The sequence below is a fragment of the Vipera berus genome (assembly GCF_964194415.1).
Source record: "Vipera berus genome assembly, chromosome: 2".
In the NCBI taxonomy this organism is placed as follows: domain Eukaryota; kingdom Metazoa; phylum Chordata; class Lepidosauria; order Squamata; family Viperidae; genus Vipera; species Vipera berus.
The window spans coordinates 2,136,182-2,163,937 of NC_138203.1; the positions used below are offsets into that span (position 1 = coordinate 2,136,182).

Below are 27,756 nucleotides of genomic sequence, written 5' to 3' on the forward strand. Positions count from 1 at the left end.
CAGTAGTTCACTAAGGAGGCAGTTTTGTCAAAAACCGGAAGGAAGTAAGTACTGTAATCATAAAATGCAGTCCGGCGATGGCAGGGTGCTGCAAGCCGCCGTAAACGCAATGGCCATATTACCAAGCACACACAGTTTGGTCACAAGACCGCAGAAGGGGAGCCAACCATTGGGATTCCAGACTGGGTCATAAGCAGTGGTGGGGTTCGGATATGTGAACAACCGGTTCTCTGTGGATGCTGCTTCTGGAAGTCCAGGGGAGGCCTCCAAGGCCCAGAACGGACTTCCGGGAGTGGCATCCATGCACTTCTGGCAGTCTGTTCTGGGCCTGGAAGGCTGCCTCTGAGGCCCAGAACAGACTTCCGGAAGCAGCATCCATGCATGTCCGCTGGGCCGTTCTTGGCCCTGGAAGCCTCCCCCGGCCCTCCGAGGCCCAGAACAGACTTCCAGAATCGGTGTCCACGCACTTCCAGTGGGCCGTTCTGGGCCCTGGAAGCCTCCAGGCCTCCAAGGCCAAGAACGGACTACCAGAAGCGGCATCCACGCACTTCTGGCAGTCTGTTCTGGGCCTGGAAGGCCGCCTCCGAGGCCCAGAACGGACTTCCGGAAGCGGTGTCCATGCACTTCCGGCGGGCCGTTCTGGGCCTTGCAAAAAAGAGCTAGCACTTCAGCCGGTTCACCAAAGTCAACAAAAAAAATTACCTACCAGTTCTGCCAAACCGGTGTGAACCAGCTGAATCCCATGCCAAGTTAATCTCACATCAAAACTTTTGAGTCTGACTGACCACAATAGGCTGTGTTTCTTTCCTTCTTTCTGCCATTATTCACAGACTTGACCACAGGGAATCATGGCTTAGTAGCACTTTGATGTTCATCTGGTATCATAATGACTGCTTCTGTATTGCTTTTTCTCCCCAAGGACCCCAGAGCAGTTTACAAGAGAAGGAAAAGAAAATCTGCCATTGCAATAAAAGGAAAAATATAACAACAGCAAACTCAAAGGCAGTTTTTGTGAATCAGTGTGTCTTCAGTTATTCTCTTGAAGATATACAGTAGTAATGAATTTCTAGAGTTTGGGGGTTCCCTGGTTTACAATCAGAGGTTCCTGTATCCCACATCCTTTGCGATATAGGGTCCCATACGTAGGCAGAAATTCAACAGGAATGTATTTTCTACTGTAGTAACCAACAGGAATAGAATAGATATTGGAGGAATAGAATAGAATAGAACAGGGGTAGGCAACCTCGGCTCTTTTATGACTCATGGACTTCAACTCCCAGAATTCCTGAGTCAGATGCTGACTCAGGAATTCTGGGAGTTGAAGTCCATGAATCATAAAAGAGCCGAGGTTGCCTACCCCTGGAATAGAAGATGGAAGGGACCTTGGAGGTCTTCTAGTCCAGCCCCCTGCTCAAACAGGAGAACCTGTACCATTTCAGACAAGTGGCTGTCTAGTCTAGTGACTAGTCTCTTCTTAAACAGATGACAATCTATAGGGGGGGGGTGTCTCCAAACCTGACCACTTTAAGGCTTGTGGACTTCAACTCCCAGAATTCCCCAAGTCTCAAAGTGATCAAGATTGTAGACTCCTGATCTATATACTGTAGTGAGCATCAATGAGATCACAAAGGCGTTTACCTAACCGCCTGTTCAAAAATGTTAAGAGTCGCCCAGGACGCAAAGGAAGTGTTAATCATCTCGATTAAGGGAGACATTGATTGGCGCTATTTAGCAAAACGATATCTCGCTTGCTGAAGAGAGAGGGGGGAAAAAAAAGAATCGAAGGGCCGCGCAGGCAGTTGTTTTAGACGCCTGCAAAGGGTCCTTAAAGCGACGGGACCTTCCAATGACGGGTCCTCGAGAGAAGGCTGGCTCGTCCCTCCTGCCTATCGTAATAGTACGGTCCAACCCGAGGCGTCCCCCATGGCGGGGACGATACCAAGGGCGTGAAAGAGGGGGAGGTGCTGCCCCCCTGCCAACGAAAGGCTCAGCCTGCAGAGCTTTTCTGAGCAGCGAGGAGGGGCCGTCTGGGTCTCCAGGTAGGGAAGGAAGGAGCGCGGGGGGCGATTTTCCTTCCCCCTCGCGACAGTGGCAAGGAGCGGGGCTGCTTTCCTCCTTAATGGGGGACCTCTGCATGCAGCAAGGTTGATGGAGGCAATGGTGAAGTTGGTAAAGCAGGAAGAGCAAAGAATGCAGTGGTGGGGAGGGTGCACGGCGTGCCTCTGCATGCATCTCTGTCCTTGCCCATAGCTCCTTCCAAACTTCTTGCTACCTGCCAGGCATCCCATTGCCGAATGGAGTTGCTTCCAATGCCCAAAGGGGAGTGCCACCGTTGTCTCTGTATGAGTCTGTGTTCGGGCTCTGCTTCCCACCAGTTTCGGCTGCCTCCCTCCTTCCTATATAACTGCACACAACGAAACAGAAAACCCTGCTTATGCTCTTGTAAGGTTTTACACTTAGCCTCACAATTGCCCCGGAGGCTAAGTGTAAAACCTTACACTCTCGTTTCTCAACCTGAGCCCCTTTAAGATCTACACGCATGTGTGCGTGGAGGGAAGTGTGCAGTGGGGTGTCCCAGGCGCCTATTGTATTGGATCCACTGCTGAATTTGTACGTTTGCCCACTGACAAAGAAAGGATCAGTGCTCTTCAACCTCTTCATGAAGGATTTGAGATGGATTCGTAGCTGGCTGACAGACCGTACTCAGCGTGGGGTCCTCAATGGAACTGCATCCACATGGAAGGAAGTGTGTAGTGGGGTGCCCCAGGGCTCTCCTTCTGGGCCCAGTGCTCTTGAATATCTTCATCAACGATTTGGATGAGGGGATAGATGGGGAACTCATCAAATTTGCAGACGACACCAAGCTGGCAGGAATAGCCAACACTCCAGAAGATAGGCTTAAGATAATAGGGATGGCCTTGTGGGGGGGGAGCCTATTTGACTGACAGCGGCCGTAGGTAGAATTCACATGGTTATCAATCAGAATAGAGCTGGAAGGGACCTTGGAGGTCATCCAGTCCAACCCCCTGCTCATGAGCTGATGTAGTTCCCATCTTCAAAAAAGGGAAAAAAATGGATCCAGGAAACTACAGACCTATCAGCCTGACCTCAATACCTGGGAAGATTCTGGAAAAGATAATCAAACAACGAATCAGCGAACACCTAGATGCAAACAAAGTCATCACTAAAAGTCAACATGGGTTTGTCAAAAACGGATCGTGCCAGACAAACCTTATTGCATTCTTTGACCAAGTGACAAAACTAGTGGACCAGAGGAATGCTGTAGATATAATTTACTTGGACTTCAGTAAGGCATTTGACAAAGTAGATCACAACCTACTACTTGATAAGATAGAAAAATGTGGGTTAGATAGCATCACCACCAGATGGATTCGTAGCTGGCTGACAGGCCGTACTCAGCGTGTGGTCCTCAATGGAACCGCATCTACATGGAGGGAAGTGAGTAGTGGGGTGCCCCAGGGCTCTGTTCTGGGCCCAGTGCTCTTCAACATCTTCATTAACGATTTGGATGAGGGGATAGATGGGGAACTCATCAAATTTGCAGATGACACCAAGCTGGCAGGAATAGCCAATACTCCAGAAGATAGGCTTAAGATACAGGAGGATCTGGACAGGCTTGAACACTGGGCACTATTTAACAAAAAATTTTCAATGGTGAAAAAAGTAAGGGTTCTACGTTTAGGCAGGAAAAACCAAATGCACAGGTGTAGTAGGGATACCTTGCTCAATAGTAGCAACTGTGAGGGGGATCTTGGAGTCCCAATGGACAATCCCTTAAACATGAGCCAGCCATGTGCTGCAACTGCCAAAAAAGCCAACAGTGCTAGGCTGCATTAACAGAGGGATAGAATTGTGATCACGTAAAGTGTTAATTCCACTTTACAATGCCTTGGTAAGGCCACACTTGGAATACTGCATCCAGTTTTGGCCACCACGATGTAAAAAAGATGTTGAGACTCCAGAAAGAGTGCAGAGAAGAGCAACAAAGATGATTAGGGGACTGGAAGCTAAAACATACGAAGAACGGTGGCTGGAATTGGGTATGTCTAGTTTAACAAAGAGAAGGATGAGGGGAGACATTATGGCAATTCTTCCAATATCTCAGGGGTTGCCCCAAAGAAGAGGGAGTCAAGCTATTCTCCAAAGCGCCTTAAGGCAGGACAAGAAGCAACGGATGGAAACTAACCAAGGAGAGAAGCAACCTGGAACTAAGGAGAAACTTCCTGACAGTTAGAACAATTAACCAGTGGAACCACCTGCCTCCAGAAGTTGTGAATGCTCCAACACTGGAAGTTTTTAAGAAGAGACTCGATAGTCATTTGTCTGAAATGGTATAGGGTTTCCTGCCTGAGCAGGGGGTGGGACTAGATGACCTCCAAGGTCCCTTCCAACTCTATTATTGTTATTGTATTCAAGATGTGTGGGGCCCCACCCCCAGCATGGCTGGCTGGGGAATTCTGGGAATTGAAGTCCACACATATCCCAATTCAGAAGTCTCTCTTAATTTCTGCTGAGTTGTGTAATGGAGTTATATCTGGAACCACTGTTTCTACTGGAGCAAGATAATTTATAAAATATGTGAGTTCAGCTAGCTAGGCAATTATCCTCTGAAACCAATTTCCGGATTTTGTTTTGTGTGTAACTCTGTTTAAAAGCATAAGAAATTCATTTTCTGTGTGGGGGATTGGAGGAGACGGTTTTGATTGATCAATTAGTGATACATTTTTATATGTTGCTGTGGGAAGTCGCTCCCCCCCCAGAGAAGGAAATATTAAAAGGGCAGAATATTATATTTCCTCAAAGGATCTTAAAAAGGCGGAAAAGCAGGCCCAGTTTTTTCTTAATAGCCCCAAGTCTCCCTCCCCCAAGCAGAAACCAGCTCTGTAGAAATGCAGATGTGATCATCCATCCAGGAAGGTTGGAGCTAAAGATTAAGAAGACAAAGGCACCTAAAATCTACAACCCCCACCCAAAGTCTAAGACTGGACATAATGGGATTAACTCACAGATGCCAAAGGGACACAGGTCAAAATACACGGCACAGGAAATAGCCTCAAACAGGAACAGGAAACAACTCCCAACAAAAGGCTCCAGAGGGTATAAAAACCCACTCCCTCCATGTGCTCGCTCTCTTTTTCTTCCAGAGCCATCTTCCTGTCTGGCTCTCCTCTTCAATAAACTGCAACCTTCTTTCTAAAGCAGTCTCCATTTTGTTTATTCCCGGCTTGGACTGAACCGCGATGAAGACTTTTCTTCCAACATTGTTGTTGTTGTTGTTGTTGTTAGTTGCGAAGTCGTGTCCGACCCATCGCGACCCTATGGACAATGTTCCTCCAGGCTTTCCTGTCCTCTGCCATCTTCTGGAGTCCATTTAAGCTCACGCCTACTGCTTCAGTGACTCCATCCAGCCACCTCATTCTCTGTCGTCCCCTTCTTCTATTGCCCTCAATCTTTCCCAGCATTAGGCTCTTCTCCAGTGAGTCCTTCCTCCTCATTAGGTGGCCAAAGTATTTGAGTTTTAGCTTCAGGATCTGGCCTTCTAAAGAGCAGTCAGGGTTGATCTCCTCTAGGACTGACCGGTTTGATCGCCTTGCAGTCCAAGGGACTCGCAGGAGTCTTCTCCAGCACCAGAGTTCAAAGGCCTCACTTCTTTTGCACTCAGCCTTTCTTATGGTCCAACTTTCACTGCCATACATTGCAACTGGGAAGACCATAGCCTTGACTATACGCACTTTTGTTGACAGGGTGATGTCTCTGCTTTTTAGTGTGCTGTCTAGATTTGCCATGGCTTTCCTCCCAAGGAGCAAGCGTCTTTTAATTTCTTGGCTACAGTCCCCATCTGCAGTGATCTTGGAGCCCAGGAAAATAAAATCTGTCACTACCTCCATTTCTTCCCCATCTATTTGCCAGGAATTGAGAGGGCCGGATGCCATGATCTTGGTTTTCTTAATGTTTAGTTTCAACCCAACTTTTGCACTCTCCTTCTTCACTCGCAACAAGAGACTCTTCAGTTCCTCTTCACTTTCTGCCATTAGAGTGGTATCATCTGCATATCTTAGGTTGTTGATATTTCTTCCAGCAATCTTAATTCCAACTTTTGATTCATCTAGCCCTGCCTTTCTCATGATGTGCTCTGCATATAAGTTAAATAGGCAAGGTGACAGTATACAGCCTTGCCGGACTCCTTTCCCAATTTGGAACCAATCAGTGGTTCCGTGTCCAGTTCTCACTGTTGCTTCTTGGCCCGCATATAGGTTTCTCAAGAGACAAATAAGATGTTCTGGTACTCCCATCTCTTTAAGAACTTGCCACAGTTTGTTGTGATCCACACAATCAAAGGCTTTAGCAAAGTCAATGAAGCAGAAGTAGATGTTTTTCTGGAACTCTCTAGCTTTCTCCATGATCCATCGTATGTTGGCTATTTGATCTCTAGATCTCTAGTTCCTCTGCCACCCAACATTGCCACCCTCTTTTTTTGAGAGGGCTCATCTACTTAGCGGGGGGGAGGGGGCTTGTTCCTGCTTGCTTTAATGGTCTGTGGTTACCTAATTGTTTATGCTCTTCCCTCCCCGCCCCCTTCTACCACCCCCATCTTCCCCTTGGCTTGAAGGATGGCAACTCGGCGTGCGATCAAAGCGGTCTTGGTGGATCTGAGCGGTACCCTTCATATCGAAGACTCCGCAGTGCCAGGAGCCCAGGAAGCTCTTAAAAAGCAAGTTATTTCCTCCAGGTTTCACTGAAGGATGGGCGGGAAAGAGACAATTTTACATATTCCGTTTCTTAGCTGACAAGATGCTTTTGCAGGCAGGGGTATCGCTTCCTCCCTCCCCCCACCCCCCTGGTTTGTATAGTTCAGGGGTAAGCCACCTTGGCTCTTTTATGACTGGTGGACTTCAACTCCCAGAATTCCTGAGTCAGCATGGGGGAACTGTGGCCCCTTGATGACTCATGGACTTCAACTCCCAGAATGCCTGAGCCAGCATGGGGGAACTAAGGCCCCTTCATGACTGGTGGACTTCAACTCCCAGAATTCCTGAGCCAGCATGGGGGAACTATGGCCCCTTCATGACTCACGGACTTCAACTCCCAGAATTCCTGAGCCAGCATGGCTCAGCTTGGAAACCTCTCCCTTTCCCTTCAGCGTGGCTGGCTCAGGAATTCTGGGAGTTATTTTATTTATTTATTTTATTTTTATCACATTTATATACCGCCCTTTCCCGAAGGACTCAGGGCGGTTTACAGGGTGATAAAAAAACAGAGATACAAAAGTTAAAAAAAGATTAAAAAAAATTATATTCGTCCCTGCATAAGTAAAACCCCAGTTAAAATAAGATTAAAGCTAAAATTAGAATTCTCAGCCTGGTTGAAGTCCACCAGTCATAAAAGAGCCAAGGTTGCCTACCCCTGGTATAGTTGCAGCTCAAATTCCAAAAGCAGCAAACATTTAAGACTCCTGTTTATTTAGTTGTTATGTTATTTATTGGTCAATTTAGATAGTACTCATCTCACTCACATGAGTGGCTCTGGGCGGTGTACAATTAAAACCTAAAAATGTAAAAACTGTCTCAGGCTCAGGGCTCTTCAAAGTAATAATAATAATAATATTATAATAATATAATAATATAATAATAATAATAATAATAATAATAATAATAATAATAATAATAATAATAATAATATATAAATTTGGAAGGGACTTTAGAGGTCATCTAGTCCAACTCCCTGCTCAGGCTGTCCAGTCTCTTCTTGAAAACTTCCAGTGTTGGAGCATTCACAACTTCTGGAGGCAGGTTGTTCCACTGGTTAATTGTTCTAATTGTCAGGAAATTTCTCCTTAGTTCCAGGTTGCTTCTCTCCTTGGTGAGTTTCCATCCGTTGCTTCTTGTCCTGCTTTCAGGTGCTTTGGAGAATAGCTTGACTGCCTCTTCTTTGGGGCAGCCCCTGAGAGATTGGAAGACTGCTATCATGTCCCCCCTCGTCCTTCTCTTCATTAAACTGGACATCCCCAATTCCAGCAACCGTTTCTTGTATGTTTTAGCCTCCAGTCCCCTAATCATCTTTATTGCTCTTCTCCGCACACTTTCCAGAGTCTCAACATCTTTTTTACATCGTCATGTATCTTCATCAAGGACTTAGATGAGGGAATTGAAGGGGAAACTCATCAGATTTGCAGATGACACCAAACTGGCAGGAGTAGCCGACACCCCAGAAGACACACTCAGGAGATCCAAAAAGATCCTGACAAACTTGAACAATGGGCCCTGTCCAACAAAATGAGTTTCAATGTGCAAAAAAGTAAAGTCCTACATGTAGGCAGAAAAAACAAAAGGTACAACTAGAGATTGGGTTAGGGTTATTCACCCAAGTACCAGAGGGCAGGACGAGAAACAATGGTTGGAAACTGATCAAAGAGAGAAGCAGCCTGGAATTAAGAAGAAACTTCCTGACCGGGAGGACAATTAACCAGTGGAACAGCTTGCCACCAGAAATCGTGGGTGCTCCATCACTGGAGATTTTTAAGAAGAGACTGGACAGTCACTTGTCTGAGATGGTATAGGCTCTCCTGCTTGAGCAGGGGGCTGGACTAGAAGACCTCCAAGGTCCCTTCGAGCTTCTGTTCTATTCTATTCCATATTTTCTATTCTATTCTATTCTATTCTATTCTATTCTATTCTATTCTATTCTATTCTATTCTATTCTATTCTATTCTATTTTCTATTCTATTTTCTATTCTATTCTATTCTATTTTCTATTCCATTCCATTCCATTCCATATTTTCTATTCTATTCTATTCTATTCTATTCTATTCTATTCCATTCCATTCCATTCCATTCCATTCCATTCCATTCCATTCCATTTCATTCCATATTTCTATTCTATTCTATTCTATTCTATTCTATTCTATTCTATTCTATTCTATTCTATTCTATTCTATTCTATTCTATTCTATTCTCTATTCTATTTTCTATTCCATTCCATTCCATATAAAAATACAGTACATCAGTAAAAGAGCTGGTTAAAAAAACAATCAAATATATTACAAGTTCAACCCCTTCCAGGGTTGCATGCTGCTAGGTGAAGCCCACGTGGGTGGGCAGAGCCAGGAGTGTGGGGGCCCACCTCACCTGTAGAGAGCATATTCCAGAGGGCTTGTGGACTTCAACTCCCAGAATTGTTCATCCAGCGTGCCTGGCAGAGGAATTCTGGGAGTTGAAGTCCACCAGTCTTAAAAGGGACATAGTTCCCTCACGCTGGGTGAGGAATTCTGGGAGTTGAAGTCCACCAGTCTTAAAAGGGCCGAGTTTGAAGACCCCTGGCACAGAAGATCCTCTTCCTGGATTCTGCTAGTCATAATTCTTGAACTGATGGGTTCCAGAACAACTTTCCAACCTGATCTGGAGGCACCCGGGCTGACCAGGAAAACTTGTAAAAGAGGCAGTGAGTTCCTGTTACGCTTTTTGTGGTGGTCCCCAAGCAGATGTGACCGTCAAACGTGGAGGTTGTAAGCGCAAATCCAATCTTCGCTAGGGGCATGGTTTGTCGAAAACTGGACGTAAGGGTATGGGATCTGTGGTGCTCTCTGAGCTGGCTGGTTTCCTTACAGACGTTTCCTTACCAAACGAGGTAACATTTTTTTTTTTTCCCCCCGGCTCCAAAGATGGCGGACGTGCTGGGGAGAGCTCCGTAACCCCCGGTTGTAAGGCGTCCCCCCAGGAGCCCCCCAGGGATGTCAATAGACCCCTGGGGTGGGGTGAGTATTTGGGCAGCTGAGATGGGCAATGTGCCGTCCGCGGCCGCCCCGAATCAGCTGTAGGGCTGCCGGACGTCTCCGCCCCACCGCCTGGGCCGGTGGTGGCCGTTGGCGGCCGTTTTTAAATGGGGCCATCATCCTCGCTCAGCCTCAGCCTCAGCCGCCTGATCTTCTCTGGGCGGCAGCGGCGTCTCCGATGGATCAAAGGGGACGCCGCAGACCATCTGTGAGGCGGAGGCGGCAGAAGATCAGCTGTAAGGCGGAGGCGGCGAAAGTGAAAGTAAGCACAGCAACAGTCGGTGAGAGCGCTCAAAGCCCAAGCCGGTCATCTTCCCCAGGGGGCTGGAAACAGCATCTGGGCGGCGGCGGCGGCGGCGTCTCTGAAGGATCAAGGGAGACGCCGCAGATCAGCTGTGAGGTGGAGGCGGCTTAGCGAAAGCGAAAGCGGCGAGAGCACCCAAGCCCAAAGCCGGCCATCTACCCAGGGGGCTGGAACAGCGGAGGCGGTTGGCGGTGACATCCTCGGCACACCCTCTGAGCCGCTGCGGCTGCACAGCCAGCAGACTTGCAGCCGACGCCTCCGCTCTACCTCGGCTCACTTAGCCCGCTCCCGAGCAACGGCGGCGTCTCCGTGGATCAGAGGAGGCGCCGCAGATCATCTGTGAGGCGGAGGCGGCGTAGCGAAATCGAAAGCGGTCAGAGCGCCCAAGCCAAAGCCGGCCATCGTCCCAGGGGGCTGGAAACAGCAGAGGCGGTTGGCGGTGACATCTTCGGCACACCCCCTGAGCTGCTGCGGCTGCACAGCCAGCTGACTTGCGGCCGACGCCTCAGCTCTACCTCGGCTCCCCTGGCCCGCTCCCGGGCAACGGCGGCGTCTCCGAGGATCAGTGGAGGCGCCGCGGATCAGCTGGGCGGTGGAAGAGGCGGCAGTGGAGACGACGGTGACCGGGTCTGCCTCTCCAGGCCCAATCATTCGCCACCCAGGGGCCTTGACAGCGGCGGTAGCGCTGACGGCGTGGCATCTCCAGCCCACCCCCTGTACCGCTGCTGCCGCTACAACCATCCTGTGCGGGGCCGGAGTTGCTGTTCGGCCTCGGCTGCCTAATCTACTCCCGGATAGCGGCGGCGTCTCCGAGTGATCAAGGAGACGCCGCAGGCCAGCTTTACGACGGTAGCGGCAGCGAATGGGTGCCAACGACTCCTCTATGCTCTATACGGCGGAAGCGGCGGCAACGGAGGCGAGGACGGCGGTGACATCCTCTCCGGGCCCCGGTCGACCGTTTTTGCCCAGGGCCCTCTGACAGCGGCGGTAGCGGCGGAGGCGAGGCATCTACGGCTCACACCCTGAGCCACCTCTTTGAAGCGCCTTGATCGGAGACGGCATGACACCAGGGACTCCCATACCTCTGGGAGGCCACGCTCTGGACGGTCCCCAACCAATAGGGGCCTATGGAGCTGTGGCCAGGAACAACGCCCAGAGGATCAGGGAGAGAACTGTTTGGGCGGCTGAACCACCAGAGCTGACGCCAATTAATGAATCCCTCCATCTTGCCTTCTACCCACTCTCAACCACCCTTGCCCACTCTCTCCCCACAGGACATAACGGGCCTGGGTGCAAGCCACGGTGGCAGAGTGGCTTGGCCTTACACCTGCAACCCCATAGAGGTGAGAGCTCTATGGGGTTTGCTTCACCCAGAGTACGTTCTGGACCACCCCCGGAAGCAGAGTCACAACCCATTGTGAGAGGATGAGGAATGGCCTGCTTCTGGGGGTTCGCCCGGCCAAGTGGCAGTGGCAGGGCGACGATCCAGAAACGCACCTACCCGACTCGACCCTCCTACAATTCACCATCCAGGGGACTGCCTTCCCGGAACCCCTTATGACTATGCTGGTTCAATACTCCAGCACAGTACTACACGCCCTCAGGGGTTCCCCACTCTCCTGGGTGCGACCCGCCTGCATCACATCCAATCTCGATGACGGGCCCAACCACTGGGCCTCTGAGAGATGGCCGGGCAGGGTCAGGGGCCTCCAGCATAAGCCCAACAAGAGGCCCCTGATTAAGTTCTTAGCTAAGTTTTTTGTGGGGTTAGGGAGGGGGGAGGGAGAAGACTATGGTTGTGCGGGAAAGGCACGCCTTCCAGCCACCATAACGCATGCCAGGCCCACGACCATTCGCGACGGTGTACAACGAGGACCAGTCGCCGATAACACCCAGTGGCGTATTGACAAACATCCCATCCCTAGGATGGTGGGGAATGGCAGAAGGTGCACAGACAGAGGGCCATATCATCACCGGGAGTGTCATCTCCGCTCTGTAAAAGCGGTGAGATGCTCCGACCCTCTGTTCTCCCCCGGAGGACCCGGGAGCAAAGGTGCGCCCCCTCCCATGCTAAGGCTGGTCTACCTGAATGCAAGGTCCGTAGCTAACAAAGCCCACCTCATTCGTGACCTAGTGGAGAGCGAGCATGCGGACCTGGCTTGCATCACGGAAACCTGGCTGGGCCCAGAGGGTGGTGTTCCTCTGGTTGACCTCTGCCCGCCAGGTTTCCAGGTGCTGCACCAGCCTCGGGCTCATGGGAGGGGTGGGGGAGTGGCAGTTATCATCAGGGAATCCCTTAGCCCGCGAGAGACCACCGTCCCTCAGATGGTCGGGTGTGAGTCTCTCCTACTGAGATACGGCCCAGGGGCGCAGTTGGGCCTGCTGCTGGCGTACCTACCACCTAATCGTGCAGCGGCGGCCCTGCCCGAGCTACTCGATGCCCTCTCAGGGTTGGTGGTTGAATTCCCAAGACTCATGGTCTTGGGCGACTTTAATCTACCGTCCCTGGGAGGATCGTCCGAACTGGCTCGGGAGTTCATGGCTTCCATGGCGGCCATGGACCTGTCGCAAATAATTTCTGGACCGACTCATGAGAGAGGCCACACCCCAGACTTGGTGTTCTTGTCTGGACGGTGGCGTGATGATATCGGTGGGGGCACCACAACTGTTACGCCCCTGTCATGGACCGATCACCACCTCCTGCGGCTAGACTTCCCCCTTGCCACCCCCCACCGTGGGTGCACGGTGCCAGTCAGATGGTACCGTCCTAGGCGCCTAATGGACCCTGATAAGTTCCAGGCAGCGCTTAGGGACACGCATGCACTCCCTGCTCACAGCTCGGCGGATGCCTTAGTGGAAGCCTGGGAAAAGGCAGCCACGGAGGCTCTGGACCGAGTTGTACCCTTGCGGCCTCTGACCCGGCGCAGATCCCAGCGAGCCCCATGGTTCACCGAGGAGCTCCGGGAGATGAAGCGTCGGAGACGGGGCCTAGAGAGCCGTTGGAGATCCAGCCGATCCGAATCCGACCGATTGCGACTAAGAATCCTCACCAGGTCTTATCTCGCTGCGATAAGGGTGGCAAAATCCAACTATTTTTCCACCCTCATCGCGTCCGCAGATAATCGCCCGGCTGCCTTGTTCAGGGTGACTCGCTCCCTATTAAACCAAGAGGTGAGGGAGGAACCCTTGCAGGGTCGAGCCGAGGAATTCGGTCAATATCTGCTGGATAAAATTGCTCGGATTCGAACTGGCCTGGACTCCAACTGGGCTGAGATGGAAGAACAAGACATGGACAGTCTTGTCGACGTCATCTGGGATGAATTTGATCCTGTAACTCCTAAGGAAGTGGACAGGATTATGAGAAGGTTGAGCTCCTCCACATGCTTACTGGACCCGTGCCCTTCCTGGCTGGCCTATGCAGCTCGAGAGGGGACACGTGGATGGTTCCTAGCGGTCATCTCTGCTTCTCTGAGTGAGGGTCACTTCCCCACCGCCTTGAAGGAGGCGGTGGTGAGACCTCTCCTCAAGAAGCCCACCTTGGACTCATCCTCTTTAAATAACTTTCGTCCAGTCTCCAATCTTCGCTTCCTTGCGAAGGTTGTTGAGAGCGTGGTGGCGCACCAACTTCCTCAGATCCTGGATGAAGCGGTTTATCTAGACCTGTACCAATCGGGTTTCAGGCCGGGCTACAGCACGGAGACGGCATTGGTCGCTCTGATGAATGATCTCTGGAGAGCCCGGGACAGGGGCTATTCCTCTGTCCTAGTCTTATTAGACCTCTCGGCGGCTTTCGATACCATCGACCATGGTATCTTGCTGCGACGCCTCAGGGGACTGGGAGTGGGAGGCACGGTTCTGCGTTGGTTCTCCTCCTTTCTCCAGGGTCGCTCGCAGTCGGTGCTGACAGGGGGACAGAGGTCGACCCCGAGGCCTCTCGCTTGCGGAGTCCCTCAGGGGTCGGTCCTCTCGCCTCTCCTGTTCAACATCTACATGAAACCGCTGGGTGAGATCATTCGCAGTTTTGGAGTAGGGTTCCATCAGTATGCTGATGACACCCAGCTTTTTATCTCAACTCCAAACAATATCAGTGATGCCCTAGACGTGATGTCCCGCTGCCTGAAAGCGGTCCGGGAATGGATGGGGAGGAACAGGCTTCAACTGAACCCGGACAAGACTGAATGGCTGTACGTTCCGGCAAACCAGGATATTCAGAATGTCCCATTGCTTAACATCGGGGACATGTTACTACCCCCTGTTGATAGGGCCCGCAACCTGGGTGTCCTCCTAGACTCGCAGCTCTCCCTAGAAGACCACATAGGAGCTGTGACCAAGGGGGCCTTCTCCCGGGTTCGACTAGTTCGCCAACTACGGCCTTATCTAGACCTGGATTCCTTACGTACAGTCACCCATGCCCTTGTGACCTCTCGCCTAGACTATTGTAACGCTCTCTACATGGGGCTGCCCTTGAGATCCACTCGGAAGCTTCAGCTGGTGCAAAGTGCAGCGGCACGGACACTCTTGGGAGCCTCCCGATACTCCCATATCACACCTCTCCTCCATGCGCTGCACTGGCTTCCGGTTGCCTTCCGAGTGAAGTTCAAGGTGCTAACAATGACATACAAAGCCCTACATGGCATGGGTCCGGACTACCTACGGGAGCACCTTCTGCCGATGTCAGCACCCCACCGTCCTGTGCGCTCCCACAGAGAGGGCCTCCTCAGGGTGCCACCGCTCAAGGAATGTCGGCTGGTGGCCCCCAGGGGGAGGGCATTCTCAGTGGGTGCGCCGGCCCTCTGGAACAGTTTACCAACCGAAATCCGGATGGCCCCCGACCTCCGTACCTTCCGTCGCGACTTAAAAACTTTCCTGTTCCAGCAGTCCGGCCTGGCATGATAGCGTTAATTGGGGTCCCAGTTTGTTTTCACTATTGTTTTTATTACTTTTTATTGTTCATCTGTATACCTTCCTTCCTCTGTACACCGCCCCGAGTCCCTCGGGAGAAGGGCGGTTTATAAAAACTAATAAATAAATAAAATAAATAAATAAATAAATAAACATCATTGTGCTAGAAGGGAGGGGGAATTGCTCTCCTTTTATAAAGAAGAGGTATTCTTTGTCTTTTCTTCATTAAGGCAACCCCTTGTATATAAAGAAAAGGCACACACACACACCCCTTCTAGCACTGATGATGTTACCTAGTTGGGTCATGAAACGTCTGCAAGAAAACAACCCAGCTCAGAGAGCGCCAAGGACCCCACCATCCTCCTCCTCCTCCTCCTCCTCCTCCTCCTCCCTCTTCCCCCTGCAAGCCCCCTCCCTTCTAGCACTGAGGATGTTACCTAGTTGGGTCATGAAATGTCTGCAAGGAAACAACCAAGCTTCAGAGAGCACCTAGGACCCCACCATCCTCCTCCTCCTCCTCCCCCCCTCCTCCTCCTCATCCCCGCAAATCCCACTCCCTTCTAGCACTGATAATGTTACCTAGTTAGGTCATGAAATGTCTGCAAGGAAACAACCAAGCTTCAGAGAGCACCTAGGACCCCACTGTCGTCCTCCTCCTCCTCCTCCTCCTCCTCCTCCATCATTCCACAAACCATACTTCCTTCTAGCAGTGATGACATCATCTAGTTTGGGTCATGAAACATCTGCAAGAAAACAACGCAGCTCAGAGAGCACCAGGGATCCCAGAGTTTCAACCCGGAGCTACGGATATTCTCCTCCTTTGGGATTTGGCGCCGTACAGAAAGAAGAGAGGGACAGCAAAGAGGGGGGACAAGATGTCGGCCACGCTGGGGGAAAAAGACAGACAGAAAGTTCTTCCCGGCCAAAAGAAAAGGTGGCGCAATAGGTCACCTGCTTTGTTTGGCACGCCGAGTTCTTAGTACTTGTCGCGCCTCCGGGAACCAATTCATCTCGAGTACCGAGGTCCCACGGTAGTAAGATTCCACGCAGCAGTACCTGTGTGCCCCAAACGCCATCAGCTTCTCCGTCTCTCCCCCCCCCCCACCCAGGTTGCGTTCCGCCCCTGTCGCCATCCGATTTGTGACAAACACGACGAAAGAGTGCAAGCGAGACTTGCTGGTGAGGCTGAAGAAACTTGAGTTTGACATTCGGGAAGACGAGATCTTCACCTCTCTGACGGCAGCCCGAAATTTGCTGGAGCAGAAAAAAGTCCGGCCTTTGCTGATGGTGGAAGAAAATGCGTTGCGTGATTTTACAGGTATCCCGATAAAGCCTTGCTTGCACAAGTATAGAACGACACGCACGCACACAGACGAAAGAGGCCTGAACGATTTAACACCATTGCTGTCCTATACAAGGAGGTCCTCAGTTTACGGCAGCTGTTGAGCTCGAAACTCAGGTTGCGAAGTGAGAAATTTGTGGCGTGAGTTTTGCCCCCTTTTGCGACTTTTCTTGCCACATTGGTTAAGGGAATCGCTGAAGTTGTGTAAATTAGGTCACACGGTTGAATCCGGCTTCCCCCCGTTGACTTTGCTTGTCAGGGGGTCGCCGAAGGGGATCGCACGACCCCTGGGATGCTGCCACAGTCGTAAATGTGAGTCTGTTGCCAAGCAGCCGAATATAAATCACGTGACCGTGGGGGAGGGGAATGCTGCGACAGTCATAAGTGTGAAAAATGATCACAAGTCACTTTTTTCAGCACGGTGGTAACTTTGAAGGATCACTAAGCAAACCGTTGTAAGGCGAGGACTGCCTGTGACGGGAACCAGTTTAAGGCCGCAGGCTGGCAGCCAGGAAGGACGCTGTGAGTTCTAGTCCTATCTTAGATTCGAAACCAGATGGGCATCAGGTGCCGAGGGCCCGATTTTTGATCACGTAACCATGGGGACACTGCAAAAACCGGTCCTAAGCCACTGTTTCCAGTGCCATAACTTTGAACAGTCACTAAACGAACAGTTGTTGGTCAGGTTAGGTTAGATTAGATTAGATTAGATTAGATTAGATTAGATTAGATTAGATTGCCTTGTCATTTTTCCTGTGAACAGTTGTTGAGTAGATTAGATTAGATTAGATTAGATTAGATTAGATTAGATTAGATTAGATTAGATTAGATTAGATTAGATTACCTTTATTGTCATTTTTTCCTGTGAACAGTTGTTGAGTTGATTGGATTGGATTGGACTGGACTAGACTAGACTAGACTAGATTAATTAGATTAGATTAGATTACCTTTATTGTCATTTTTTCCTGTGGGCACAAGGGCACACATTAAAAATGAAATTTGGTTGCCTGCTCTTAAACTGAAGACATACATGACACACACCTAAACATACTATATACAGCATATACATACTTCATACAACTTATGTATAGACCCACACCGCTTCTTATACATAACAATAACATATTAAACACTGTCCATCTTGAATGTATAACGGAAGGAGGAAGCTTGAGAGTTCACAAGGTTGATACTGTATGGGACAAAGCTGGGACTGAATCTGGATGTTCTGCTACGGATACCACGAAGCCCCCACCCACCCAGAAGGTAACAAGAAAAACAGGTTGTGGAGAGGGTGTGTAGTGTCCCAGATAATCTTGTGGACCCAGCTCAAGCAACGCTTCTGTGCTATGTCCTGGATGGGAGGGAGGGAACTGCCAATGATCTTTTCTGCCGTCCTCACCACTCTCTGCACCGTCTTCCTGTACGAAGCAGGGATGCTTCCAAACTAGACTGTGATGCCATATGACAGGATGCTCTCGATGGTCCCTCTGTAGAAAGTGGTCAGGACAGGGGAAGGAAGACGTGCTTTTCTCATGCGACACAGGAAATGCAGGTGCCGCTGTGCCCGCTTCACCAGTTTCTCGCTGTTGAGCGACCAAGCCAGCCTACTCGTTAACTGCACACCCAGGAATTTGGTACTGGTAACCATCTCCGGTATCCAGTAGTTGAGGACTCCTTGTATTTCAGTGCTGAGACGATTGTTGTGCTTTAGGGAAAATTTAAAGAAGCTTTTTTCTGGCTGCTGCTTTGTCGCCTGTCTGGTGGATTTCAATTTCGCACCAGATTTATGTATCTTTGCTAAGTCCTTACTTCCAGCTTTGGCATATGTTGACCAGCTAACTTTGCCTCCCGTTCCATCTGGCCCCAATCAGTGGATGACACCGAAACATCTTAATGTAAGGGAGATTTTAAAAGTTTGCTTGTAAATCAGATTGTTCCCTGTCTTTAGATCAATTCTGTGTCAAATCCCATTTGGCTCGTGGCTCTCCCCTTCTCTTCGCCTAAAATGCTTTCTATGCCTTTCTTTCGGCATAGTTTTAAGTATGATGAAAGATGTTTAAGCCCCTGTTAGTAACTACTATGGAATTATTCTTGGATAATCTTCGTTTAAGATAGCTTGCAGCTAGATGAGCATAATCCATCCTTTGCTTAATGGACCCAGATGCTTCCCTGGGAGTGTTGCAAAGTAAGTCAAGTAAATGCATAAAATCCGCACAGGAATATCTCTGATGGCTGCACTTTTGTTTTTGCATTTCATAAGGACACCTTTCAGATTCCTATTCTGTTTCTATTCTGTTCTGTTCTCTGTTCTGTTCTGTTCCACTCCATTCTATTCTATTCCATTCCATTCCACATTTTTTATTCCTATTCTATTCTATTCTATTCTATTCTATTCTATTCTATTCTATTCTATTCTATTCTATTCTATTCTATTCTATTCTATTCTTATTCCTATTCTGTCTGTTCTATTCTATTCTACTCTATTCTAATTTCTATTCTATTCTATTCTATTCTATTCTATTCTATTCTATTCTATTCTATTCTATTCTTATTTCTGTTCTGTTCTGTTCTATTCTATTCTGAACCTATTCTATTCTATATTCCATTCCATTCTATTCCTATTCCTATTGTTCTGTTCTGTTCCACTCCATTCTATTCCATTCCATTCCATATTTTTTATTTCTATTCTATTCTATTCTATTCTATTCTATTCTATTCTATTCTATTCTATTCTATTATTCTATTCTATTCTATTCTATTCTATTCTATTCTATTCTATTCTATTCTATTCTAATTCCTATTCTAATTCCTATTGCTATTGCTATTCCTATTCTATTCCATATTCTATTCTATTCTATTCTATTCTATTCTATTCTATTCTATTCTATTCTATTCTATTCCATTCCATTCCATTCCATTCCATTCCAATCCAATCCAATCCAATCCAATCCAATCCAATCCAATCCAATTATGTTCTATTATTATTTCCTCATGGAAAACAGGATGGGGCTTAACTTTTTTATCTGTGTTGGTTCTGAGTAGGATACTCCAAAGCCGTCTCATTAACCTCACAATGTGAATTGTGGCAGAGGCCTTAATGTTCCATATTAATCCAGATCCGAAAAGGATTTTAGGAAGGCAAGAGAATTTCTTCAAAGTTAGAAAGTTACAGCCACGATACGGCCAGTGAGAAAGATAGAGGCAGCCATGTTCTGCTACATCTGACTATAAAGAGGATTTTTTTCACCATGACTTCCTTAATGAATAGGATTTACTTGCAAACTTCCATTTAAAAAAAGCTAAGGAAAGGGTCTTTCAGAGCGAGCCAAGCCCCATTTTCATGTCAAAATGACTACCCAGATAACCACTGGGGTGTCCACAAGCAGAAAATGTATGAATTATCTGAAATTGGATGTTTATGCTCAATCTCAGCCCTCTTCCTTACATCCCGTCCATCATCCCGTTCTGTACCAATTCGTTTCTGGAAATCTTGTGAGGCTGTACTTTCAACGCCTTTCTTGTTTAACTTTTCCATAACAATTTAGTTAACTAGTTAGAATGATAATGGTTTCTCATTATTATGGTTTACTCCAGCCGAGTCCATTGCTGGGAACAGCCAGCTGAATCTGTTCTTGCAGGCACCAGCTTCGCCTTTCTATTTTTGCCGAATTTTCAGAGTCCTATCCAGATGTTGAAAAATACGCAGGTTCATCATCTGCTGGAATTATTTATTAGATTATTTTTTTTGATTCCACGTTCATTGCTTTATAAATAACTCAAGGCAGTGAACATACCTAACATTTTTTTCCTCCTCCTCCTATTTTTCCCACAACAACAATCCTGTGAGGTGGGGTGGGCTGAGAGAGGGAGGGATTGGCCGAAAGTCACCAAGGCAGGTTTCAAGGCCTGAAGCGGGACTAGAACTCATGGTCTCCAGATGGTTGGCCTAAAGTCACCCAGCTGGCTGTCATGTCTAAGGTGGAACTAGAACTCACAATCTACGGGAGATTAGGCAAACTCGCCCAGCTGGCTTTCCTGTCTAAGGTGGAACTAGAACTCACAATCTACAGGAGATTAGGCAAACTCGCCCAGCTTGCTTTCCTGTCTAAGGTGGGACTAGAGCTCACAATCTCCGGGAGATTAGGCAAACTCGCCCAGCTGGCTTTCCTGTCTAAGGTGGAACTAGAACTCACAATCTCCGGGTGATTAGGCAAACTCGCCCAGCTTGCTTTCCTGTCTAAGGTGGGACTAGAACTCACAATCTCCGGGTGATTCGGCAAACTCGCCCAGCTTGCTTTCCTGTCTAAGGTGGAACTAGAACTCACAATCTCCGGGTGATTAGGCAAACTCGCCCAACTGGCTGTCATGTCTAAGGTGGGACTAGAACTCACAATCTCCGGGAGATTAGGCAAACTCGCCCAGCTGGCTTTCCTGTCTAAGGTGGAACTAGAACTCACAATCTCCGGGTGATTAGGCAAACTCGCCCAGCTTGCTTTCCTGTCTAAGGTGGGACTAGAACTCACAATCTCCGGGTGATTCGGCAAACTCGCCCAGCTTGCTTTCCTGTCTAAGGTGGAACTAGAACTCACAATCTCCGGGTGATTAGGCAAACTCGCCCAACTGGCTGTCATGTCTAAGGTGGAACTAGAACTCACAATCTCCGGGTAATTAGGCAAACTCGCCCAGCTGGCTGTCATGTCTAAGGTGGAACTAGAACTCACAATCTCCGGGTGATTAGGCAAACTCGCCCAGCTTGCTTTCCTGTCTAAGGTGGGACTAGAACTCACAATCTCCGCGTGATTCGGCAAACTCGCGCAGCTTGCTTTCCTGTCTAAGGTGGAACTAGAACTCACAATCTCCGGGTGATTAGGCAAAGTCTAAAGAGGAAAGCAAGGCCATCTGTGGGAAGCCTCCCACTCTAGGGACTTGGTCAGGACCTCTTTTAACCCATGTTTGCTTGTTCCTCCAGGCATAGACACAAGCCATCCGAATGCTGTGGTGATTGGCTTGGCTCCTGACCAGTTCAACTATCAAACCATGAACAAAGCTTTTAGGTAAGCAGAAATAAATCCCTCACACCCTATTCCAGTGTTTGTGGGGCTGCCACAAAGGAGAGGAGGGGGTCAAGCTATTCTCCAAAGCACTGGAGGGAAGGAGGAGAAACAATGGTTGGAAACTGATCAAGGAGAGAAGCAACCTGGAATTACGGAGAAACTTCCTGACAGGGAGGACAATCAACCAGTGGAACAACCTGCCTCCAGAAGTGGTGAATGCTCCAACACTTGAAGTTTTTAAGAAGAGACTAGACAATCACCTGTTTGAGATGGTGTAGGTTCTCCTGCTTGAGTGGGGGGGGCTGGACTAGAAGACCTCCGAGGTCCCTTCCAGCTCTATTCCTTTCTGCCTTGTCTCCTTCCTCTTCCAAGGCTGGTGCTGGATGGGGCTCCTCTCATAGCTATTCACAAAGCAAGGTACTACAAGAAGAAAGATGGCCTTGCCCTCGGCCCAGGGCCCTTTGTGACCGGGCTGGAGTATGCCACGGAGCAGAAGGCCACGGTGGTGGGGAAGCCAGAGCGGACGTTTTTCCTGGAGGCCTTGCGTGGGACCAACTGTGGACCTGAGGAAGCCGTCATGATTGGCGATGTGAGTCCCTTGAATCCTTTCCGGCTTGCTTGCTTGTTTGCTTTTTGTTTGTTTATATATTTATTTGATTTCTATAACTGCCCTTCTCAGTAAATGAGCTTACCGTTCCAAATAGTGTAGATACAGACTTCTTAAAACATTTGAAGGCTGTTAATTTTTAATCTGATAACGTGCAATGTACCAAAGGTGCTATTTCAAAAGGACAATAATAATAATGATAACAACAACAACAATAATAATAATAATACAATCAAACATCCACATCTGCCTATCCCAGGTCCTTGGTAAGGACTCGATAGGTAGACAAAAATGCCAAATCCAGTCTGAACATCTGGCTGACTGCGATGAATAATAATAATAATAATAATAATAATAATAATAATAATAATAATAGTAATAATAATAATAATAACAACAACAACAACAATAATAATAATAATATAACAATAACAACAACAATAATAATAATATAATGGAGGGGACCCTGGAGGTCTTCTAGTCCAACCCCCTGCTTAGGCAGGAAACCCTATACCTAATAACAACAACAACAACAACAATAATAATAGCATTGGAAGGGACCTTGGAGGTCATCTAGTCCAACCCCCTGCTCAGGCAGGAAACCCTATACCATTCCAGGCAAATGGCTGTCCAGTCTCTTCTTAAAAGCCTCCAGTGTTGGAGCATTCACCGCTTCTGGAGGCAAGGAGTTCCACTGGTTAATTGTTCTAACCTTTTGCTTCTCATTCAAGAAGCTTCTGAACTGAAGAAGCTTCTTGGATGAGAAGCGAAACGTCTTCAACAAAAAGAAACGTCCAATTGCCTTTTTGAAAAAGCACCTTTGGGACAGCCGTAACCTGAGAATATCCACAGAGAAGTTAATTAAAGTACATCAGTTTGAGAATCAATGTAACCATCGTATATTTAGCTTCTACTCCGCTTGAACAGATTTAAACGGTCTCATTTAGACCCCAACACAGCCTGAGTTCAAACTCTGAAGGCGTTAAACGATTCTTCTACCACTTCAACGCAACCTAGGAAAAATAGCATACGTTAAGGATTGTTCTGAAAATGTAGAGTTTTTTTTAAAAGCACATCCCTATTTTTAAAGAGCTTTTACAACCGATTTGCCAGTTGCAGATTTATTTGCATTTCCAGGACTGCAGGGACGACGTCGGAGGCGCCCAGAACGCTGGCATGCTGGGAATACTGGTGAAGACCGGTAAGTAAGTCCACAAGGGCACGAAAATAACTAAACTTGAAACTAGGATGGTGTTTGTTACCTTACACAAAAATATCCCTTAGGAGGAAAAAGAGATAAGCAGAAAGGTGCTCAGAGACTCATCTAGTCATGGGTATAATTGCAGAGACTTTCTGAAAGGACCTTGGAGATCATCTATCCCAACCAGGAACTGCCACAGAGGGGCCACACTCATCTTTCCGTCAAAGACCTCCACGGCAGTTGGCTTCTTCCCTTTCCTGAGTGATCTTTGCACTTTTGAGGAGTTCTTTCAGTGCCAGGCGCAAGCTGTACGCTTTTTCAGCAGCTGCTGCGTTTCCCCGAAATTAAACCCCACCCCGAAAAAGAGACCTACCCTGATTTGTGGAGATGGGCCTAATATAAGCCTTGCCCCAAAAATGAGCCCTAATTAGGGACCCTGTCCACTCCGTCCCACCCGGCTGCCGCAATGGGGCAGGAGGCGGCGCGGCACATCGTGCCGCTGCCCCCACAACGAGGCAAGGCGGGTGGGGGAGGATGTGGAGCTGCCCCATGCGCCCTGCACCTGCTCTTCTGTCCCAGCCTCTGTGAGTCCTTGTTAACTCACAAGGACCAACCCCTCTTTTAACAAGTAGGCTGGAAACGCAGGGAAAACAAACCCCTTTTATTATTATTGACAGACCTGCAAAATGTCCCAAAAGCAAAGGCAAAGAAAACAGGATGCAAATGGAGAATTGTCCAAAGGCAAACCGAACACGATGCAAACGGAGAATTGTTCACAGGCAAGGCAAACAGAACATGATCCCATGAAACTTGAGTCCTTCGCAAACGGTTGCCTTCAGCAACCAGCACCGCCCACACCTTCCCTTTTTATTATGCAGCCCCCAAGGCATGGCTTCTCAATGCCTTCTCCTCCACCCTTGGACCTGCCCCATTGCCTCCCTCTGTCCTACTCTTGTTGCCTGTCGGCGTTTGCGAGCATCTATGATGCCTTCCAGCTGTGAGTCCTCAGAGTCTTACTCAGCTTCCCAGCACATCTGGGTCTCAGCCTGAGCACGAGTGGAGGGGCCAGGCTCTTCAACAGATTGTAAGTCCTGGAGCTCATCAGAGTGGCTCTCCAGGCCACTCCTCCTCCTCCTCCTCTGAGTCCCTGGACTCAACTGCCGAGGCCACTGGCTGGCATGGAATCACAACACCTGCCTCCTTCAGGCCCCTCCCCCAGCCAGGCCATTCCTTGCTCCCTTTCACTCCCCTCCTGAGCCGGACTGCCATGCTACTGTATGGAGGATGGGAAAGGCAGGCCTGCTCCCCCTCCGCCGTTTTGGAGCCGGGGGGAGTGACGGCAAAAGGCCCCACTGCCACCGTGCGCCACTGGAGGGGCTTTCTTCATGCTTCACCCCACAGATCACCTGCCTGCTGCTTCCTTCTCCCCCACCAACTCTCCTGTGGCTTGTGCTGTGACAGCTCCACCCCCTCACCTCATTGTGGCAGCAGTGGCGCGATGTGCCACGTGGCCTCCTGCCATGAGCAGCCATGGCAGAAATGGGCCAGCAGCCATGCGGACTCCTGCTGGATAGAGGCTGTTGGTGCCGCCGCTGTGAGGCGAGGCAGGTGTCATGGAAAATATAAGACACCACCCGAAAGTAAGACCTAATGGCTCTTTTGGAGGCAAAAATAATATAAGACCGGGTCTTACTTTCGGGGAAACACGGGTACCGTCCAGCTGTCATTGTCAGCGTCAGCTTGCTTATACACACTTGTAAGGGAGACATCCTAGCTTTAAAACCTTGCTGCTGTCCTCTCCTGGGTTAGCTTCTTCTGCAGGTTTCTCCCACCTCAACCTGGGTCTCCAATTAGAACAAGGAGGTTCTCTCACGGCTACTCAAATAGTAGCTAAACTGCAGTTGCATCCCGCTCAGTGTTCCTCAACCTCGGCAATTTTAAGGTGTGTGGACTTCAACTCCCAGAATTCCCCAGCCAGCAGGCTGGCTGGGGAATTCTGGGAGTTGAAGTCCACTTGTTGTAAGGTCCTGCCTCAACTCCTCCTCCCAAGAAAGCAGAACTCTTGAAACAGGCATTGTTTCAAACAGGAGCTTTTGTTGAGAGTTAGTGATAGCAGGAGAGCAAAGCAAGATCCAAAGTCTTCCCGCGCCAATTGCTACATGAAAACCTTCATTCACAAAAACCCACCACAGAGCCAAACTGTCCAGTTCACTCCCACCCAGTCCACAGGGGTGAAGTTGTTACGGGAACTGGAGCTGATAAGGGACGGTTCCCAGGCCCTTCACCAGATCTCGCAACAGTCTGGAGATAAGGCCGATGGCCCCTGGCACATTCCTTCCCCCTTTTCACACCCAAAAAGATAAACATCAAACGTGAGAAAGAGCAAAAGTAGAGGAAATACATCCACAACCCCCCCCTCACCCCTTCCATTAGGGGTGTCAAACTCAATTTCATTGAGGGCCGCATCAGCATTGCGGTTGCCCTCAGGGGGCCGGGTGGGTGTGGCCAGGGTGGGCGTGGCCTACTGGGTAGGCGTGGCTAGAGTGCATATGGCCTACTGGGTGGGCGTGGCCAGCTCTACATCGTTCGCATCAAGGGTGCCTATGGGGGCCCGGGCAGGAGTGGGACAGATCTGAGGGTCTCTGGCAGAAGGAGGGTCTCAGGGCCAGGGCCAAGGCAGTGGGGGCCGTTCCCTCCCTGTTTCCAGGATGGCTTCGTGGGCCGCATGAAACCACTTCGCGGGCCAGATCCGGCCCCCGGGCCTTGTGTTTGACATGTCTGCATTAGAATGACAGAGCCTGAAAAGAAAGATTGGAGGCGTTTCTGACACTTATCTTAAAGTTGCTGCGGTTGAAAAACACTGATCAAGATAGTTGTGCTCATTGTCTTCTGCTCTACGTTCCTTCACATTATGATTTTCCCGATTCGATTTTTGCAAAGATTCATCTCCTCCAGAAAGCTGACCGCCAGAGAAATTATTAGATCACAGAAAAGTGACGAGAATGCACTTCACCTGCGGTTTAACAGGATGGGATCTCGGTCCTTTGGCCAGTTGCTAGAACCTTCCATTGATCAGGGGTCCCCAACCTGTGGGCCGCAGTCCACTACCGGTCCTCGGCCACCTGGCCGCGTGACCAGTGCACGTCCACACATGCATGCACTCAACCCACACACTTGTGCTAGCACTGCCCCAAGCATCCTGCCGGCACTAGCGCCGCTCCACCCTGACCATCCCACCAGCGCTAGCGCCACCCTGCCTCAGAGCGTCCCACCGGCGCTAGCACTGGCCTGAGCATCCCGCCGTTGCTAGTGCTGCCCCGCCCCAGAGCATCCCACTGACGCTAGTGCCGCCCCGCCTCCAAGCTTCCTACTGGCACTAGCGCCGCCCCAGAGCGTCTCACCAGTGCTAGCACCGCCCCATTTGCAGCACGCCCGTGCAGCCCCATTTACATGTGTGCATGCGCTCAAGTGTGGCTGTGTGCACTTGCACTCGCGTGCAGCCCAGTTGTGCGTGCGTGTGTGGGGGGTGTGTGTCATTTTTTCATATGCACGCATGCGGCCCATTTGCATGCACGCATGTCGCGTTGCCTGCCTCCCTTTCTGGGCCGCCAAACCAGAAAGGTTGGAGACCTCTGCCCTGGATTACCTTAGCAAAACTGAAACTGAAAGTAAAGCTGAACGCACCAATGAGGACGCAGGGAAAGGGCAGGCCGACAAAGGAGGTGTTGGAAATTTGCTGTGCCAGTGTTGATCTCTGGCCAAGCTGGATACTACTGCTGACCTAATTGTCGAAAGCAGCATTTATTTCTGTTTTTGGTGTCGCCGTTGCAGGGAAATACCGAGATGCCGACGAAGGCAAAATCAACCCTCCTCCCTACTTAACGTGCGAGAGTTTTCCCCACGCCGTGGAACACATCCTCCAGCATCTGCTCTGAAGAAGCACCGCAACACTTGAACGACACCTGCCAGGGCCACAAAGCGGAATGGGCCCCCGGCGTCTTTTGCATGGCGTTCTGACTCGCTTGGTGCATTATTATTATTATTATTATTGGCAGGAGTCTGCCCTTTGGGGACTGTGGTGGAATGAATGTTCTCTCTGTAAAATTGCTTCTCACGCCCGGAAAGTGATGCTGTGCCACAGGAGTCTGTGCCCGACGTTCCCGTCTGCCTTGCTTGGTCCCCAAAGGCAGAGAGAGAATGTGTGAGGTTGAGTAAGGAAGGAAATAAGGGACTCGCCCGTATGTGCTACTCAGAGTCGGCTTGAACTGCGAAATGGGTAGCAAATAAATCTATTAATCCTCCTCATCCTCCTCCTTGCCCTTCTAGCACTGATGATGTTCCCTAGTTGGGTCATGAAACGTCTGCAAGAAAACAAGCAAACTCAGAGAGCATCAAGGAACCCACAGTCCTTCCTCCTCCTCCTCCTCCTCCCCTCCCTCCCTCCCTCCAAACTCCATTCCCTGCTAGAACTGAAGATGTTACCTAGTTGGGTCATGAAACATCTGCAAGAAAACCACCCAGCTCAGAAGCACCAAGGGCCCCACAGTCCTCCTCCT

The 27,756-nt window shown here is 49.4% G+C and overlaps 1 protein-coding gene and 1 long non-coding RNA gene across 4 annotated transcripts in view; one reads left to right on the top strand and one right to left on the bottom strand.

Annotated features, from left to right (window-relative positions):
* The window catches only part of LOC308663138, an 861,733-nt gene that overhangs the window by 197,650 nt on the left and 636,327 nt on the right, over positions 1–27,756 (bottom strand). The window lies entirely within an intron of this gene.
* HDHD2 (haloacid dehalogenase like hydrolase domain containing 2) lies at positions 1,878–27,196 on the top strand. Of its 3 annotated transcripts, none has more exons than XM_081319307.1 (8): positions 1,878–2,039; positions 6,632–6,733; positions 16,106–16,314; positions 21,308–21,392; positions 21,765–21,981; positions 23,137–23,200; positions 23,878–23,979; positions 27,032–27,158. In XM_081319307.1, exons 2-8 carry the CDS (start codon positions 6,633–6,635, stop codon positions 27,133–27,135), a joined length of 882 nt encoding a protein of 293 aa, XP_081175433.1. In that variant the 5' UTR covers positions 1,878–2,039; position 6,632; the 3' UTR covers positions 27,136–27,158. The 3 variants fall into 3 exon arrangements, with proteins under 3 accessions (XP_081175433.1, XP_081175432.1, XP_081175434.1); XM_081319306.1 differs by having other exon boundaries at positions 23,145–23,200; XM_081319308.1 differs by lacking the exon at positions 23,878–23,979 and having other exon boundaries at positions 27,032–27,196.